A 17,318-nucleotide genomic window follows, 5' to 3' on the forward strand; every position below is an offset into this window, starting at 1 on the left:
GCAGACGGTCCACCGATCGGGAGGATACTATTTTTAATCGAAGTTCTGACTGATATGTAGAACTAAATATACTTCAAAAAGAACGCAGATGTAGCGAAGGATAAAGAGAAGATCCTGAGCAGAGCTCTATGCATTCCATCTCGCAACTGGCGAAAGAAAAGAATATCCTTATGGTCATTTATGCTTCCATGTCAAACACTAGTTCCCCTCTACAAAACTAATGTATTTTAAGTGCATTATCCTGATTTGATTGTAATTTTAAAACATTTTTTTTTGTAGAACAAAATTTGAGACAAAAGTGAGGGAAGGAGAGTATCAGTTGTGGGGATATCATATAAAATATGTTTATATATAGATCTATAGTATGAGAATATAATATTATATAATATAAAAAATATAACATAATAAAATATAATGTTGGTAGATATATAATATAAGAATATAATATTGTACAATATAATTTATAATTTAATATAATGAAATATAACAAAAAATAATTTAATACAATAAAAAATAATATAATACAATTAATAAATTTTAATAAGTATAATTGATACATTCATAACATATAATATAAATATGAGTTAATTAATGGTCTCGACAGACCAAACCAGACATTAAATATTAGTAAAATCATCTCATTAGCGTTTGCTCTCGTGCGATTCCACTATGCGATGGGTGTTTGTTTTTTGTGCTACTTTTCGACCGGCGCTGCACCAACACGCACGCTCGGGTCGGGTTTTCGCATGAATCAACCGCGAAGTGCGTTTAATTCACGGCATTCGCGTGAACAACTCACAACGTAGCGGAACGTCTTTGCGCGTGTCCGCGAGAAAAGGGCCATCTACGAATTCGGGTGCCCTGAAAAAGGAACCCAAAACGAAGGAGAACACCACGCACGCACGAAAATTGCTGCCAACCAGTGATAACCACAGAGAGAGAAAGAGAACTAACGAAAAAAACCCCCAAAAGGGCGGCGAAAGTGCGCGGAACGTCGAAAGGTGAACCGAACAAAGTGAAACCCAAAGCGGGCCGTGTTTGTGACCTCCCACTCCCGGGGTGGCGAAGAGCTCCGTAATCGCGTCAGGAAATGGTCGTCTGCCGGCCAACGTCGAGTGTTCGACGGAAAGGTTACGGAACGGAAGGTGAACGGTGGTGTTGGTAGGTGCTAAGGGCAAGAAGCGGTGTCGTTAGTCGTTTGTTTTTACTCCTGCTGCCGATTCGGTTTTTCTTACGGTTGTTCAAGACGTGATCGGTACGACGACCGACCCGATAAGCTGCCCTGGTATGGTGAAAATGTGAAGCTTACTCCAGCTCCAGTGCATTGGCATACCCACCCTTAAGGAGCGTAAACGCGTCCGTTCAAAAGCAAGGACTCTGTTGTCGCCTTATGGACGTGTGAGAACGATCCCAACCGCGACAGGTGCATTTAAGCGTGTAGTTCAAACAACGAACAGGATACAGGATCGTCAAATCCACGCACGATCGCTGGGCTTGTGTGCGCGCTTTTGTACAACCAGTACAACAATTGCGATCGCAACCCCCCCATCGTGACCAGTTTGTGTGAGTTTACGTGCGATCGGCAAGCGGATCACCAACATCAACCCCTCGGCGGTTGTTGCGCAGTTTAACGCGCTTCCCTCGATCGCACCCGCGGGAGGACAATACAACATTAGCGCAAGATCGCCGATCATTAGCTGTGTGTTGGAGAACGCCCTTTTGGATACGGCGAACGCGCGATCGAATACGGATCCGTGTCCGTGACCGCTGACGTCACGGAGGTGGAAACTGTTCCACGGTTCGAGAGACGACATCCAAGAAAAAAAAAGAAACAAAAACCGTCGTCCAAACCAACGCATTCAAACGGCCGCTTGTTGGTTTGAAGCACCTTCTCGCACCGAAAATCCGTCTTTGCTGGATCTTCGCTGGATCGCGGAAGATCTTCGCGCTCGACCACAACCATAACCGGTTGAAGTGGTAACGACACGTATTGCGAGCCGATTTTGGAGAGTACGAGCAATCGAAGGAAAAAAAAACACAGGCATTGCTTCAACGACAGGCCACTTGAGGAAAAAAGCCACGACCGCAAGAGAAAAAAAGAACAGGTAAGCAGTAATGGGACGAGTAAAGCCGCAGCAGATTAATGCTTGGTTTCGCCTGTCGGCGGAGATGTGAACCAGGGATGGGAAGGTAATTACTCCAGTCGCGGGGGTCTTTTCAACATTAATTGAGGGTTGAGCGTCCACGCCTTGCACGGCATTTTGTTTTGGGTGATATAAAGAACGTCGAATGCAGGAATCGGCCATTTGCGTCCCTCAATGGTACGTTTTTTTTCTGTGGTTGCTAGCACGCGTCCTCGCTACATGCGAAACTTTTTCATGCTTATCGCTACACAACAGGGGTCAAATTGGCATCCCCCAAAACCCATGTAGGTGGATCCCATTTGTGTTAAGGTTTGCGATCGCCTGATTGATCGCGACTCTGCAGGGTGTAATTGTGACAGAGATCTTCAAACAGAATTATCAACCAGATGGTTTTCCACCTGCTCGAAACGCTTCGAAAGCAACACGAATGGGAACATAATGCGTGCTATCTTATGCCCGAAGGGATGTTGTTTCTAAGGCCACACCAGGTTGGGCGCCGTATCTCGCTAACCCAAACCACGATAAGACAATCGTCCCCGTATGCATGCTGCTGGCGGCTCCATAACATTGATTTAACACGGGTGTTACACGATTGGGCAAATCTTATCACCCACCGACCCACCACGCAGTGTGGCGTGTGTGTGTCACACAAAATGCAAACGGACATTTATTATGGGGAATTGAAATTCGTTAAGCCAGCACATGGTGCGAGCGATCAGTTTTGATCGATGAAAAACAGATAAACATTTTGGGCGATTTTCTGTTTTTTTTTTGCTGTTCGCCGTTCTTGGTGCCAGTAATTAGTAGCGGGAAGATTAAAAATCCCGAAGAAAAGCTGTAACAAACAACAGCAAAGAAGTAGAAGCGAAACTAACCCTCTAGTAGCTCGTTTAGGAACGAATTTGAACGCTTGATGGACACGTGCGAATTTATTAACGCAATCTTTTAACAAAAAAAACGCACACACATAGTTGACAGCAGCGACAAAAAAGGTACATTTTGTAGCACCCTTTTTATGTCGGCATCGTCGATATTGCCCACTTCCGCTAACGGAAGCAGGTGGAAGGGTGGCAAACACCCTTGAAGGTGCCCAGGCGCTGGAACGGTCGGAACGGATCGCGTGCTTCCATTGACAAATGATGATGAGGTTCGCTGGGTGCATGGAAGAAAAAAAATGGCACGTAATATTTTATGATGTCCGCCCGGCGATGATCTAGGTGGGCTGGAACTAGCGCCCGATTTATGAGCGACCTGCGCCAATGTGACACACACTAAATGAGCCATAATCGGTGTTTACAAACAGCAATTCCATTACAAAAGAATGGGGTTTCTTTTTCTCAGTCCATCCCGGAAACTCTAGCTTCTAGCACGTTGGGTAATTACAAGGGGTATGCGAAACGGGAAAAAAGTGGCGCACAGGTTTCCCGTATGACCCAGAAAGAGGAGGAACATGGCCGTATAGTGTCCTACGTCAGCATTAGCACGTGTGATATCACGTATCCTAATGTGTAGAAGACTAGTGCTTCAATTTACACATCAAAAATAGAAAAAAATGACTCCAGCTTTTAGGCAAGGGCAAGGGCCTCAATTCCGGTGTTCTTTTAACCATTTTTTGATACGACAAGTTATGCCACCCTGCTGTGTGTAACGCCACTCCTTAATAGAGCAACCATCGAATGGGAAAAGCAAACCATCGAATGGAGCGTATCTGCCACCAATATAAGTATAATTGCCCATTTTCATTCCGTATCATTACCGTAACAAATTCCTCATCGGCAAGGCCACCGACGGATCGGTGCACGAGAAGACGGAGCGGCAGGTTCAAGGGTTCAAAAGCGTGGACTTCCTCCATCCATCCATCCCCTCAGCCATCCTGCCCTGTCGCTCGGCCGATTAGTGGCGCGCAAATGAAGACGGGCGGCTCTGGTGCAGCACTCCAATGGCGTGGCGTACGCAGAACATATCCATCATGGCACAAAAAGCTGTTGGTTCCACGTTTACACCAACATTCACGCCTCACCGGGGCCGGGTCAATCACAACCTCCCTCCCCGGGGAAACAGGGTAAGCGGGAGGTAGCTACACCACCGCGCTCCAACCCGCCATGGCTCCGAAATATTGCCACGGGTTGCTGACGAAGAAATTGATGGAAATTTATTGGATTGTTTTTACTGCACCGGCCGCGTCTGGTTTCGCGATCGTCGCAGCAGAACGCCGACGTCACACAGCCCTCAACCGCCAGTCGCCACGTTGTCGTTGTCCCGCCGTAATTGACGCCATTTGCATAATTCCGCCAGCTTAGAATTTCGGCACATGTGGTAATGAATGTTTGCTAGCCGCGACAGACGCCGTATGGAAAGGGGAACAGGGTTTTGGGCGGCAGACGAATTTCGCGACGAGTTATAAAATCATGCACCTTGCCTTGATACCGATACCCTCCCTTACTGATAATCCCACCGAAATGTCTATTATTTCAGCCACAGCATGCTGAACCACGAAACGGGCGAGATGGAGTACGGCACGGTCGGCGGGTACGACCGGGAGCGTATATACCTCGACAAGGAGACGGGCGAAGTGAGCAGCTACCCGACGGAACCGGCCGCACCCCAGCGGCGGCGCTCTAAATTCCATATCCCGAAGCAATACCTACGCAACCAGAGCGGTATCATCGCACGGCGGCAACCGACACCGGCCACGCCAAGCGTCGGTTGCGCCCTGATGGCGTGCAAGCAAAAGATGATTCCGATGATGAAGGAGGTACCTGTCAAATGACATCCATACACTCTCTACTATAGGCTAAACTACTATAGGCTACTCCACACGCAATGGAAGCAGGGGTGAATGCTATGCTGACGCGGAAGAGGTATTGGAGACGATCGAGTGTCCCTTTTTAATTCGCTAGTAGCAATGTAGAGAACCAGCTAGGCGATGTCTTGCGATATGTGTAAGTGGTCTTTCGTGAATGGATGCGCGCGCTGTGAGCGAATTGATTTGCATGTTTGCATGTGTTTGTATGTGTGCCTCAATAGAAAAAAAGGATATCCAAATAACTATATAGAGCTTAAGGATGCGTAGCGTTAGATTAGCGATTCGAGCACTTTCATGTCGTTTCATTATTTCAAATTTCACTAATAATGTCCTTTCTTTTGCTGCAGGAGATCACGGTGGGCTACAATAGCACCGCACATCTACTCTTCCTCTTGCCGGTGTTGTTCATGACGCCGAAGTTGCTAGCGGTCGTCATCACGTTCGTCGAGGTGATGCTGCACATGTGGGCCCACCGGAAGAACACCGCGAATGGGAACCCCGATGTCTACTACCGCAGCCCGATGCACGTGGTTACGCGCAACTTCTGCGAACTCTGCCGCCACGAGCGTCTAATGGGGCGCGTTGGCAAGCTGCAGGACGTGCGGATGAAGCAGATGCAAAACTACTTCCGGAAGGTCACTCGAAACATTGCCTGAGACCGTCCGCTACGTTTGCCAGCAACGTCGAGGCAGAATGCGATGCAACGCCATGGAAGTTGGTGCTGCTTAATGCAAAAACGAAACAACCGAGTTCCTTTCGGTTTACATCGCTCTCGAGAACGATACCGGATATCTTCGTTTTTTCCCTTTTTTTCTTAACTTTGTTATTGAACGCTTCGCGCAATGATATACACGGATTTTCATAACAATAAAACAATCGCAAACACATTAAGCATTTGCGTACACAATTATATGTCTGGTGTCTGTGAATGTGTTTGTTTAAAACAATAAGGACTTACCGATAAGCTCTTTTCCTACTGGAGGTGCGGTTGTTGCAGATGCTGCTGTAAGCTGTTCTTATCCGACCCCGACAACCGCTGAGCGGCATTCGACTGCTGCAGGAGAAGTTGGAACCGCTCGTAATCGAGCGTTCGTCATCGTCGTCAGCCAATCTAGTCCCGGCCTTTTTGGCGGACGCATCGGCACTAACACTTCAAGTAATCCTCCGTCAATTTTAGCCTACCAGGCTATTTCTGTCCATATGGACAGTTTAAAAGCACTTGATCACGGATTGGGCCGTTCATTCGAACAGCGTGAACAGGAATATACCATGGTGAGTCTCATCGGGCTTGTCATTGTAGCTGCCCTTTCGATGTCCGTTGGATCTCAAACGAGGTCAAAAATAATTCTGACTATCTTTCTCTCGAATGGCGAGAAGAGTTTCTTCAGTTTTGGACAAAGTCCATGTCTTAAACGCCGTGTGTCAGCATTCTTAGTTTATGCCTCGTTTATGTCCATTGCGAGGTTTTCCGCCACTTGCTCAATCCATTCGTACGCTTCTGCTACGTAGGAAAGCCGTAAACCAATAATGTATATGTCATCAGCGTAAGCCAGCATCTTGATTGGCTTGTACCAGATGGTCCCCGGGATTTCCATCATTTCTTAGTTTCATATGCCTCGGATGGCTTTGCCGTCGTATGTCAAATATTAACCACGGCCTTTTTGCGGTACCATCAACGCCATCACTCGATCTTAAATTGATCCTTACACGAACTATGTGTATGTGAGCGACCGAAAAGGATTCTACGGGCTGATTTGTACGGTGCTAGAATTCTAACGACATGATCAATCTATTGGAGCCTAAACTACTTAAGCGTGTTTTGTGATATACAATGAACAGTCTTGGAATTATAAAGTATGCTATTACATTTATAGTTGTGAAACTTCACACAGTTATCTAATCCTCGACATTGTAATCTTCGAAGATAGTATCCATCTCATCTAAAAAAAAAAGACACAAACAAAAGATTTAAATAATTCAATTTCAATTCCTGAAGGTCTCGCAATATGTTCCATACCTTCGATCTCCACGTAGTGATTACTATCCGTCGGCACAATCGTGACATTGCGCAGATCCAGATTGGTGATCATGTTTAGGTTACTTCTTCGTGCACCGTGCACACGCCAGCGATGCCTCAGGAGCGTGACGCGAGCGGACAACGAAATGCCACATAAATCACAGTCGAATGTTTCGGGCACTGTATCGTTATAATGTGCATCAAGATGCGCGATCAGTGAGGACAGTCGGGGAAATATTTTACTGCACTGCTTGCAGCTGTACGATCGTGCTGCAGATTTTTTATCACTAGTCTCTGTCTGACCATCGTCATCTTCATCTTCTTCCGGCCTTTGAAATTGCAGTTCCGGGCATAGACTTGAGTGCTTACGGGTGATGTGCACCTTGAGATTGATACGCTGCGTGTAAGAACGCCAACAATATGGACATGAAAAGGGCTTCTCGAGAGTGTGCGAAGGGAGATGTTTGATCAGTAGGCTCTTGTAAGGGAATTTCTTTGGACAGTGCGGACACCGGAAGATCTTCACGTGCATTTTCTTTTTGTGTCGTTCCAGCATCACCTCTTGTCGATATGATTTGCCACAAACAGCGCACCCATAACGGCCATCCTCGCTTACGATGTTGCCGGGTTCCTTCTCGTAAATTACCATTGCATTTTCACTTTGCGATAGCAGATCAATGACCTCCTGCAGACGCATTTCGTTCTGATGGTCGGCTCTCAAGTGGTCGTAAAAGTTAGTCAAATCCGAGTAACGCTCCGTGCAAATCGGACACACGTGAGGGAATTTTTTCAGGTGTGCCGTCATATGCGTTTCGAGTTCGCTCATACGGCAGCATTTTTTTCCACAAATTTGGCAAGTGAACTTTTTTTCTGGCCGTTGTCCAGTATGTAATCGCATGTGGATATCCAGGTTGATCTTTTGAGTAAACCTATTGCGCAATTGAAGGGCTCCAGCTATAATACTGCATAACATGTAACACTGCCTTTCCATACTTGCCTATTTCCGCACTCCTCACACGCGAATTTTTTCTCCTTAGAATGCACTAAACTATGCCGTTCCAGGGCACTTTTGTATTGGAATCCTTTACTGCATTCCGAGCAGAAGAAACGCTGAAAAGTCGTTAGATAGGAGAGATATGATAAATCCTCTACATAAAGAGAAAAAATAAAGCCAACTCACGTCAATTCGCTCATTTTTTTGTCGAATGCGCACGATGTCTCCACACACGGAAACTTCATCGAGCGCTTCTATGGGACCATATTCTAATTGTATCGTCTCATCAAACTCTACGTTAACATTACGATCATTGTCAGTTTCTGCTTCACTGGAAGAAAGATACTCTTCGACTTTCTCTTCCTGTGACGATTGATTATCTTTACCATCCTGTTCGGAGGTATTTTTCTCAGCCGTTGTTTTAGGTTCCTGTTCTTCGAGCACCTCGTCTTGGACGCAAGGTAAGGCCTCGATGGGTAAATGGGTTGACTGGTCTACATTTTGCACACTGTTACTAATAAAATGGTTAGCCTCTTCGACAAAAGAGTGTTCAGCATCATCTACATTATTTTCTTTGTTTTTTTCTTTTTCATTTTCCACTTCGGTATCTGTGTTTAGTTGCTCTGGATAACTTAGCTCCGTTGGTTTGACACTGCCGTTGTTTAATGGTTCCAAATCATTTTCGGGTAGAAGATCGTTATCTAGCTTCAAGAAGTAATATTTCCCATTCGCATAATCAATACCGATTTGCTCAACTGGTTCGTCGTCAGTTTCTGCAATGGATTTCCCAGCATCTTCCGTATCCGGGGTTTCGATCAAATTGAATTCATTTGCACCGGTCACTTCGTTTAACGTTGCTTCATCGATAATGGCCGGCTCTGAAGTATCATTTAGATACACGAAGTAGTAGTCTAGCGGTGGTCCCCTTTGCTCAACAACAGTCTCATCGTCCATCACTTCCCCATCGTACTTTGCCAGCGGAAGAACTGTAGGCAATGCTTTGGGCAACAGAAACCGATAACCATACACTGGGTGGTGCCCGAAGCTGTCCTCGGCGAAATGACAACTGCACACTTTTGCTTCTCCGTTCAACATGGCTTGTATGAGACCGGCATCGGCTATCCCTAGCAATGTGAACCATTGTTCTTGCACCACAGGATCCGAGGGTAAACTAAAACGAGAATAGGTAACAGTTAAATCATGCACCTACAGCAAATCGAGTATGGTACCTACTTGACGAAAAAAACCGACGTGTAACTGACAACGTTTTCATCAGTTTCGCAACCTGCCACTAAACACTTCATTTGTTCCGCAAAACTTATGGATAAAGACTATGTAATTAAATGTTTCCTCTTCATTGAAACTAAAGCGTTCCAGCTTTTTCTAAAATGGCGCGTGCACAGGTGAGCAATCTAACTGAGTACAGCTTATTCGTTAGGTAATTGAGGTTATGATGTGATACAGAAACTTTGATTGCACTATGAACAATGAGTTTCAATCAACTGAAAGCTTGATAATGTTACACGTATATTAAAATTACAACATATTTACAATTTCCCACGATTTGTTGGTTGTTCACTAAACAACTTGTTTATTCTATTTTAAGAACTGATTTGACGTTTTGACGATAGGCGAGGATTGTCGCTGGGTTTGACGCTGTCAAAGAAAAAAATTGGTTTTTCAAAACGTCCGTTGCTTAATTATTAACGTCAAACTCGATTAATATAGTTTGTTCAATATTCAGACCATATTCCGGTATATAACTAGTTCTTATTCCTCATCATTTTATACCTGCATTAATCTTCCTGGCGCTATATCCTGAAACAATAGGAAATCTGTATGAAAGAAATAATAGCTTGTTGCATACTTTTGGGCGTTTATTAAATCTTTCTAAATTCAAAATTTTATGGAAATACGGAATTATGAAAAAAAAGACAGTTTTTACATAACAGAATGGATATATCGAATGAATGTCATATAAACAATAAGTTTTTGACATGTAACAAGTACAAAATATTACGCAAAAAAAGATATATGACAAAAGCAGCGAAGAGATATGAACTATGTTAAACATAGTAATCATGTTATGAAAACTAAATTGATTCATTCCTCACTAGCATTCCTAACGCTTGCATTGGAATTTTTCACAGATATATATCATCTCCTATAACTTCCAGTATTATGAAGCTATATGTCGCACTTGCAATGGAATGATATCCGTGCCCAATAAACCATTCAAATATTGCACGCTTTGCAATTCAATGCACGCACGACGGACTGACACATACTGCAGACGTGTTGTACTCTGTTCGGAATCAGCGAGGAAAAAAAAAAAGATTCAACCGGACCAGGCACTAGGTTGTCCAGCGGAACAGGAAGCCAAGCCGGTTAGCCCAGCTGGTGGCGTTACTTTCACGGCACACTCGTGCTCCGTGGCGTTCCTTCCTGAGCCATGCGTAAGGGTCAGCTTCTTCCGATTGGATAGTTCCGCCAACAGGTTAATTACCGGTTGAACGAGGACAACAGCAGGGTGACAGAAAGCAAGGAAATAAATCCACGATAAAACTAGTCCGATACCGACAGAAGTAACGTCTTTGCGTCGTTATCATCACTTCTTATCGCCTCGTCGCGAGGGCACGCAAGTAATAGTACACCGTTACCAAAGAGATAAGCTGCACCGTACCCGTTTGGTACACATTTCGCAAACAAACTTGCGCCAAACAAGCGGACAGTTAGGGAAGTTGCCACGGCTAACGCGCTACAAACGCTAATGAAAAGCATGATTTTTACGATTCCGAATATCAAATTGGCATCCTAAAAATGTAATCACAGCACGCTAGATGAAATATCGACCAGCGAACGGAAATCAATCTCTGCCAACGCGCGTTGGCGTCCGGTGTGGGTGGCGGAAGCAAATTTGAACCACAAAAAATTATCCAACCATCGCAACGATGCGACACTGTTGATAAGAAGCGAGTGCTTGTTGCGGAGTGTTGAAAGTGGGGAAAAATCGCAGCATTGGGCTCGACGTTCTAATAAATTGACATCGGAAAGATACGGAAAACATGCCTACCGTATCGGAAGCCCAAGAAGGACGTACCAGAAAGTTATGCAACGACGGGGTAGTTCTGCTGACCCTGGCTTACCACCAACCATGTAAGTACGCAGTATGGAAACGAGAACACGCGGCTCCCGATTGCATAAAAGGCAGTACACCTAACCGTTTAATGACCCGTTTTTTGTTCCCCTGCAGCAAATTATTAAGGTCCCCGCGACCAACGAGTAGGTGGACGAGTGCTAAAATGACTGAAATTACCCCCGAGCCTTATCCGGCCACACATTCCATTGCCGGTGGGGTGATTTATTAAATGTGAAATAGGAGGTACGTAGAATCGCGGCCACTGCCGGAACACGTACGATGGAACACGCGCAAATGCCCACATTTGCGCAGAGAAGCTTCCGTGGCAATGTGTTAGCGTTTTCGACTCGAGTAGTTTGCCCATCAATCATGGTCTCCTGTCGGAGGAGGGCATGGCTAAAACTGACCTCGACCGACGTTAGAGGGATCGGTACTGACGCATATCGGCCTGGCACGCAGAACAACTTTTCCCGTGAGTGATCGCGTTTGTTGGGTGAGTTCCATTTGGGGGGGGGGGGGGGTTTGCATGAGGTAATTCCGGGGGAAGGTGAAAAACAAACGCACATGTGCCGCCTCTTCAAACACGCGGCTTGGAGGTTCACCGCCAGATGCACTCGACACGACACGAGGGTTGAAAGCGGCTAGGAAGGGCAACAGCTGCAACGAGCGGGAACTATGCAAACAGGCCCCACCGGCATCCCCTTCTCGATATCGCGACTATCTCAAGCGAACACCACACACAAGCACACCACACATCTATGGCCACGGGAACGCGGATGACAAATCGTAGATGTGCGGCACAGTCTCTCGCGGTTCGTTGATAAGTAAAGTCACCTCGCGGTGTGTTAGCTCCTCGGAAAACGGGGTGTCGATCGATCTTGAAGGGGTTCTTTTTATCGTTTACTCGTTCGTGCGTTCGCTCGTTCACTCGTTAGTATCGCACTAATTCCGTCACGATCATCCCCACGCTAGGTGGCGCTCGATTCGCGATCATCCCTCGCGCGATGGCGTTTAATTGCGCGATAGTAGTTGACCGCGTGGTGCTGTGTTCGTGACTGGAGACCCACCCAGTGGTCCACCCACACACGAAGCCACCCATCCACCCTCGCGAAGTAATCCAAGCTCGATGCTAGGGGTGAGCAAAGGGAGAGAGAAAAAAAAATACGTAAAAAAAGCGACAACACACCCCATACCAACGCGAGCGTGATTGTTGGCTGAGGTGGAATAAAAACAAACAGACGGCTTTCGGGACGGCGATTGCCGAAAAGGTGGTGGAACCCAACGCCGCCGCCACCGCTGCCGTCGAATCTAATCAGCCCAAAAAGGCCCACCATAAGGTGATAGGGCTCGCGCCAGCCTGCTGCCCCGGGGAGGGAAGGTTTTATATTGTTTTAACACCACGACAGCGCTTGTTTCGTGCATTTTGGTCGCTCCGGTTGAGCGTCCCTCGGTGCGGTGTGGTCAGAAAATGTGGAAACGCGCCCGGGAACGGTTCGAGTTTCGGGTTCTGGTGCAGTGCGTGCAGTAGCTGCTAAAGGGGTTTAGCAAACCGGGTCAAACGAAAGACTTCAATCGGGAAGGAGGCAACGAAAAGCCAAACCGCATCTGCAGTGATACTTTTCTCCACCGTAACGGAAGTGATCGGGAACGGGTGTAGGGCGCGACGAACCGCGTAAAAACGAGTGGAAAATTGGACGAAACGGAAAGCGCCCTCACCATCGTTGCACCGGCCGGATTTGATCCGTAACGGACGATCGCAGCCTTCGAGATGGGCTTCAGTTGCACGCTGTGTGGGCTTGGCCCACGGATGACGGTGTTCGTCATCGGCACCATCACGCTGGTAAGTCATGGATCGCAGATCATCGGACGGGATGCATTACTTTCGTCGATAGTTAAGTGGGCCAAACGAGAGATAAACACACGCGCGTGAACAAAAGAAAAACTAAAATAACCCATACTTCATCCCGGATGTCCTTATGGGGGTGCGTGGATTTCTTATCGTAATCGTCGATTGTACTTTTGTTGCTGTTCGTTTCGCTGAGTGATGAATTGCTGGAGGACAGTTTTGGAACGGGAAGATAGCCGTCGATTAGCCATTGCCAGATAACGATTGTGATACAGGCCATTGGGTGAAAATTACCCAAATCCTCCCCAAACGCATCATATGGGGGTGGCGCGTTGATAGAAGTTTGCGAAGATAATGTCCCGGAACCTTCGCTTGCAGTGAAATGTGACCGTGTAAGTTTGTGAATGATTAGCGCGAGATATCTAAAACATTAAACCATTCGTCAGCGTTGATGTACAGTTTGATAAAACAAAGTCGTTTTAACACAACCTTCGCAGCATGGGCCAACGTCATTTGCGTTCATGATTACGAACACCCGCATGATTCATAGCCTTCTTTGCTGGGCTGCTCAGAACATCAGGACTTCTTATCAAATGCCAGATGGGATCACTCATTCATTGTTTTGGGTAGATAAACTTGAGCATACCGATGCGCGCATTTAATCCGAACAGTGAACAATGGCATCTAAGTTAAAACGAATGAAGCGCGTGTTTGTTTGATGTTCAACCCCGATAACGTCCCATGGCAGGTAAATGGTTGACCTTCAACCATTGCAGGACGAAGATGAGTCATATTACGTTGCGTAGACATTTACGACAACTCACGCACAATCCTTCCAACACACGCCCCAGCACAGTTAGGGAAAGTGTGACAAATGGGGACGAGATACGCCATAAATATCTTCCTGCCCCATGAACCGTCACGTCACGTGGGCTCGTTTTCGGTGGCAAAACATTAGCTCCTTTGTTGGACGCCGATAGAGGAATTGTTTATGACCGCCACCGAGGGGTCGGGACACCTTTTGGACGATCACGCAAACGCCGTTCCTGGCATCTTTGCACGTTTACGATTGTGGCGAGTGCCGCGATGGCCGGTGGCACAAGATAAGTTAAATAAAACAGTTTTTTTTTCCGTTGCCAAACGCACATTCCAACGCACTCCACAGCTAACTGCTGGGCAGGTTCTGTGAAGGTACGATTGCGGTACGAAGATTCGAACGATGTTTATTTTTCGGGCAAAAATAGCACTCATTTTTTGGAAGACATGCTAACTGCAATGGATGCAAATTGTTGATTTTTTTTTGTATTGCTACCTCAACAAACAGCGGTCACAGGCGAGCAGAGGTTTGCGTTTAATTCGCAGGCAGCTGCGTTAGTCATGCAGGCCATGTTGCCTTAAATCATTCAAAAATTGTTAGCTGTTTGTGCCAAACGGCTTCCAGGGTGGTGCAATTGGCACCAACTGACGAAAGATATGCCAATCTATTATTAGCAGAGCTTCGTTCGCGGGAACATATGAAAATTGGTCCGCTCTCTCGACGATATCTCGTCCCCCCCACATGGATACGAACTGATGGTGTTATCAGCGAGCTGGAATACAATTATAACTCGCGCTTTTTTGCATTTTTTTTCCATTCACAGGTATTCTCCTTGCTAATGGTCGGTTTAGCGACAACTGCAATACTGGCGTACAATTGTGAGATCGACATGACGCAGTCGAAAGAAACCTACGGTTTATATTTGTTCTACTTCCGCTGTAAGTAGTTCTCTAGGTTTTCGCTGATAAGCACAGCGTGCGGTGCACAATTCGCTGAGATCTCCTATCGTCTAACGCATAATTTTCTCCCAAGCTAACTATTGTGGTCCCGTCGACCTGCGGAACTTGGGTATATCGGCCAACGTTACCATTCCCATGCCGGACGTAACCGAGGCTGTCGAGCGGACGTTCGTATTTGCCGTGGTTGCGGCAGCCCTTCATGGTGCTCTTGCCGTTACAACTGTGCTGCTGTTTGGTAGGAATACCTTTCGGAAGAAACGTTGCATAACTGCACGAACTATTGTTTGAATATTGTATTCCCCTTAATATCTTAGGAACGATGTGTGTCTCTTGCTTGGGACGAGGATGCGTGGCCGTCGGGTTTTATCCCTGGATACTAGCAATGTTCCTCGTGCTGGCTCTCGATGTTACAGGATTTGTGGTATACCTGATCGACTTCATCAAAGTTATGGTACGATTCATTGATGCCTTTGATAATGATTAATGATTGAATAACATCTATCTTCTGGCTACCAATCTTTACAGGATGTTGAAGGTGTCCTGGAGCTGCTCGAGATTGATGAAAACCGTCTGATATGCGAAATATTCGAGGAGATAGATAGCATTTACCTAGTAGCGCCGTCCCTGTTCATGTGGCTTGCTTTTAGCAAGGGTGTCGTCTTTTGGTTCATGTTTCTGCTCTTCCTGGCCGTCATCACCAGTCTCTCCATGAAGCTGTGGAAGGAAAATAAACCGGCACCACCTTATAACCGCGAAGCGATGCAACCACGTCAGGTGATGCATCCCACAAGCCCACCATCGGACATGGACTCATCTTCCACGCGGTACTTCGATCAAGCCCCACAGCAGCATATGCCTGTAAGCCATCAGCAGGCGATCGAACAAGTGCCACGTATTTACCCGCCAATGCCGCCACCAAACCAACTGCAGTTGCCCCATTCGGACCCGAACGTGAGGCGTACCGTGGAGCCCTTGAAGGATGCACATGATAACGGTGGTTTTCGGGACGATAACCTACCGTACATGCAGGCTCCGGGACAGGATGCGTCCGTTCCGGCACCTTTGCACATGAAGCAAACTGTTGATCCTTTAACCGACAAACGGTTCTCGTACCTGCCAGGACAACCAGCTCCATTCTCGTACTTATCAGGAGCCTTGCCGGGTAATAGTCCACGTAGTTCGGTGATGGCTCCTCCGGAAGTACGCAACCAGCTGCCATGGTCGTACTTCCCTGCGGCAGACGAGAAGAAGGCCGGTGGCAAGAGGGTAACGTCGACGTTGACGGAAGAAAAGGAGTTTGCCGGTGATGAGAAGCAAGTTCCCACTGTTAAGGTGACTGCGTATCCCGACGACCGGTCTAGCGTGACTACGGACGAAGGAAGTGAGTGCTGAAAGTCCTGATAGGAGGCAGCAGACGAATATTAATCTGAACATTTCCTTTTCTTCCGTTGTAGAGTGGAGCGGACCTGAGTACAAATACTAGTCAAAATGTAGCATCCGTTTAAAGGGGTGGAAAGAGTTTTCCAGCGTTACGCCAATTACTATGATGCATACAGAGGCTACAGTGGACTAGTGGTGGTTGTTTGGCTGCTGTTTTGTAAATAATGCTGCAATGTCGCTAAACCCTTACGACACAGTACTTCAGGCTGGGATGTAATCCTGGCAGAGGTACATGATGCTACTGTTGCAGAAAGAGAACTTAATTTTACTAGCGCGATGCGATGAAAAACGAGACTTAAAGGCCTCACAATCCTTAAAATGGTAGAATCTTACATAACTAAACAATATACGTACGAGTAAACCGAAAATTTGACTAATGAAATCGAAAGTCGTATTTACGAACAAAAAAACTACTTCGCATGCATGTTCGATCTAGGAAACGAGAATTTTAATCTTAAATATACGGGTTATAAGGAATGATGGTTTTATTTTTTACTGGAGTTTGGCGAGATTATCATTTAGAGATTACACTGATTGATTATCAGGATATAACCTTCTTTTTAACCTCCTATCTGCCTCTCTTATGCTGTTCAAATGCTGATTATTTTTACACCATGCAAATGAGCGCATGCTTAAACGTTGCATACCTATCAGGCGTTTTATTTTCACATACCAAAAAAGGCGTCGTTAATTGACTTTCATTACTCATATATATGTGGATTATAATTTAGGATTAAAATTTTGAAAACTTGAAGCTTCATGCTAAAATTTGGATGGTAGATTTATTCTTATTTCGAGGGTTAATCAAATGATTCATGAAATTTATTGATAAAATAAAAGCTTAATCATTGTGAATGAGGAAACTGTTGAAAGGTGATTTTTAATTTTCCCCATGTTTTGTTCAATTTAAATTCCTTAAAATAATTTAAGCCTTGAGCTATTCTGCGAACAAAAAAATCATACGTATGTGAGAGAGATACCGGAGGATAAAAAAAAATAAAAGAGCATGAAAGAGCGTGAATGTAATGAATGGTTAGAGAAGTAAATCTCCAAAACATGTTCCAACATCCACAGGAAAGTATGCAGGTGTACTACTTCTTTCCTTTTCTGTCAGCGTAGTCATTCTCACGACGTGCAGGCCTGTTATCGTACTATC

At 45.9% G+C, this 17,318-nt stretch overlaps 3 protein-coding genes across 3 annotated transcripts; 2 read left to right on the forward strand and 1 right to left on the reverse strand.

Moving 5' to 3' along the window:
- Positions 1-1,012: 1,012 nt before the first annotated feature.
- On the forward strand, positions 1,013-5,919 carry LOC128722816 (uncharacterized). Its single transcript, XM_053816498.1, has 3 exons — positions 1,013-2,105; positions 4,620-4,899; positions 5,298-5,919. Exons 2-3 carry the CDS (start codon positions 4,627-4,629, stop codon positions 5,604-5,606), a joined length of 582 nt encoding a protein of 193 aa, XP_053672473.1. The 5' UTR covers positions 1,013-2,105; positions 4,620-4,626; the 3' UTR covers positions 5,607-5,919.
- An 882-nt stretch (positions 5,920-6,801) lies between these two features.
- LOC128723673 (zinc finger protein 567-like) lies at positions 6,802-9,265 on the reverse strand. Its single transcript, XM_053817434.1, has 5 exons — positions 9,195-9,265; positions 8,148-9,132; positions 7,965-8,077; positions 6,968-7,896; positions 6,802-6,890 (listed from the first exon to the last, which is right to left on the reverse strand). The coding sequence occupies exons 1-5, from the start codon at positions 9,263-9,265 to the stop codon at positions 6,847-6,849; spliced, it is 2,142 nt and encodes a 713-aa protein (XP_053673409.1). The 3' UTR covers positions 6,802-6,846.
- A 3,258-nt stretch (positions 9,266-12,523) lies between these two features.
- Positions 12,524-16,633, forward strand: LOC128723243 (uncharacterized). Its single transcript, XM_053816961.1, has 6 exons — positions 12,524-12,940; positions 14,587-14,701; positions 14,796-14,957; positions 15,037-15,173; positions 15,248-16,103; positions 16,177-16,633. The coding sequence occupies exons 1-6, from the start codon at positions 12,869-12,871 to the stop codon at positions 16,203-16,205; spliced, it is 1,371 nt and encodes a 456-aa protein (XP_053672936.1). The 5' UTR covers positions 12,524-12,868; the 3' UTR covers positions 16,206-16,633.
- The last annotated feature ends 685 nt before the right edge of the window (positions 16,634-17,318 follow it).

Source organism: Anopheles nili, chromosome 3 (assembly GCF_943737925.1).
Source record: "Anopheles nili chromosome 3, idAnoNiliSN_F5_01, whole genome shotgun sequence".
Classification (NCBI taxonomy): domain Eukaryota; kingdom Metazoa; phylum Arthropoda; class Insecta; order Diptera; family Culicidae; genus Anopheles; species Anopheles nili.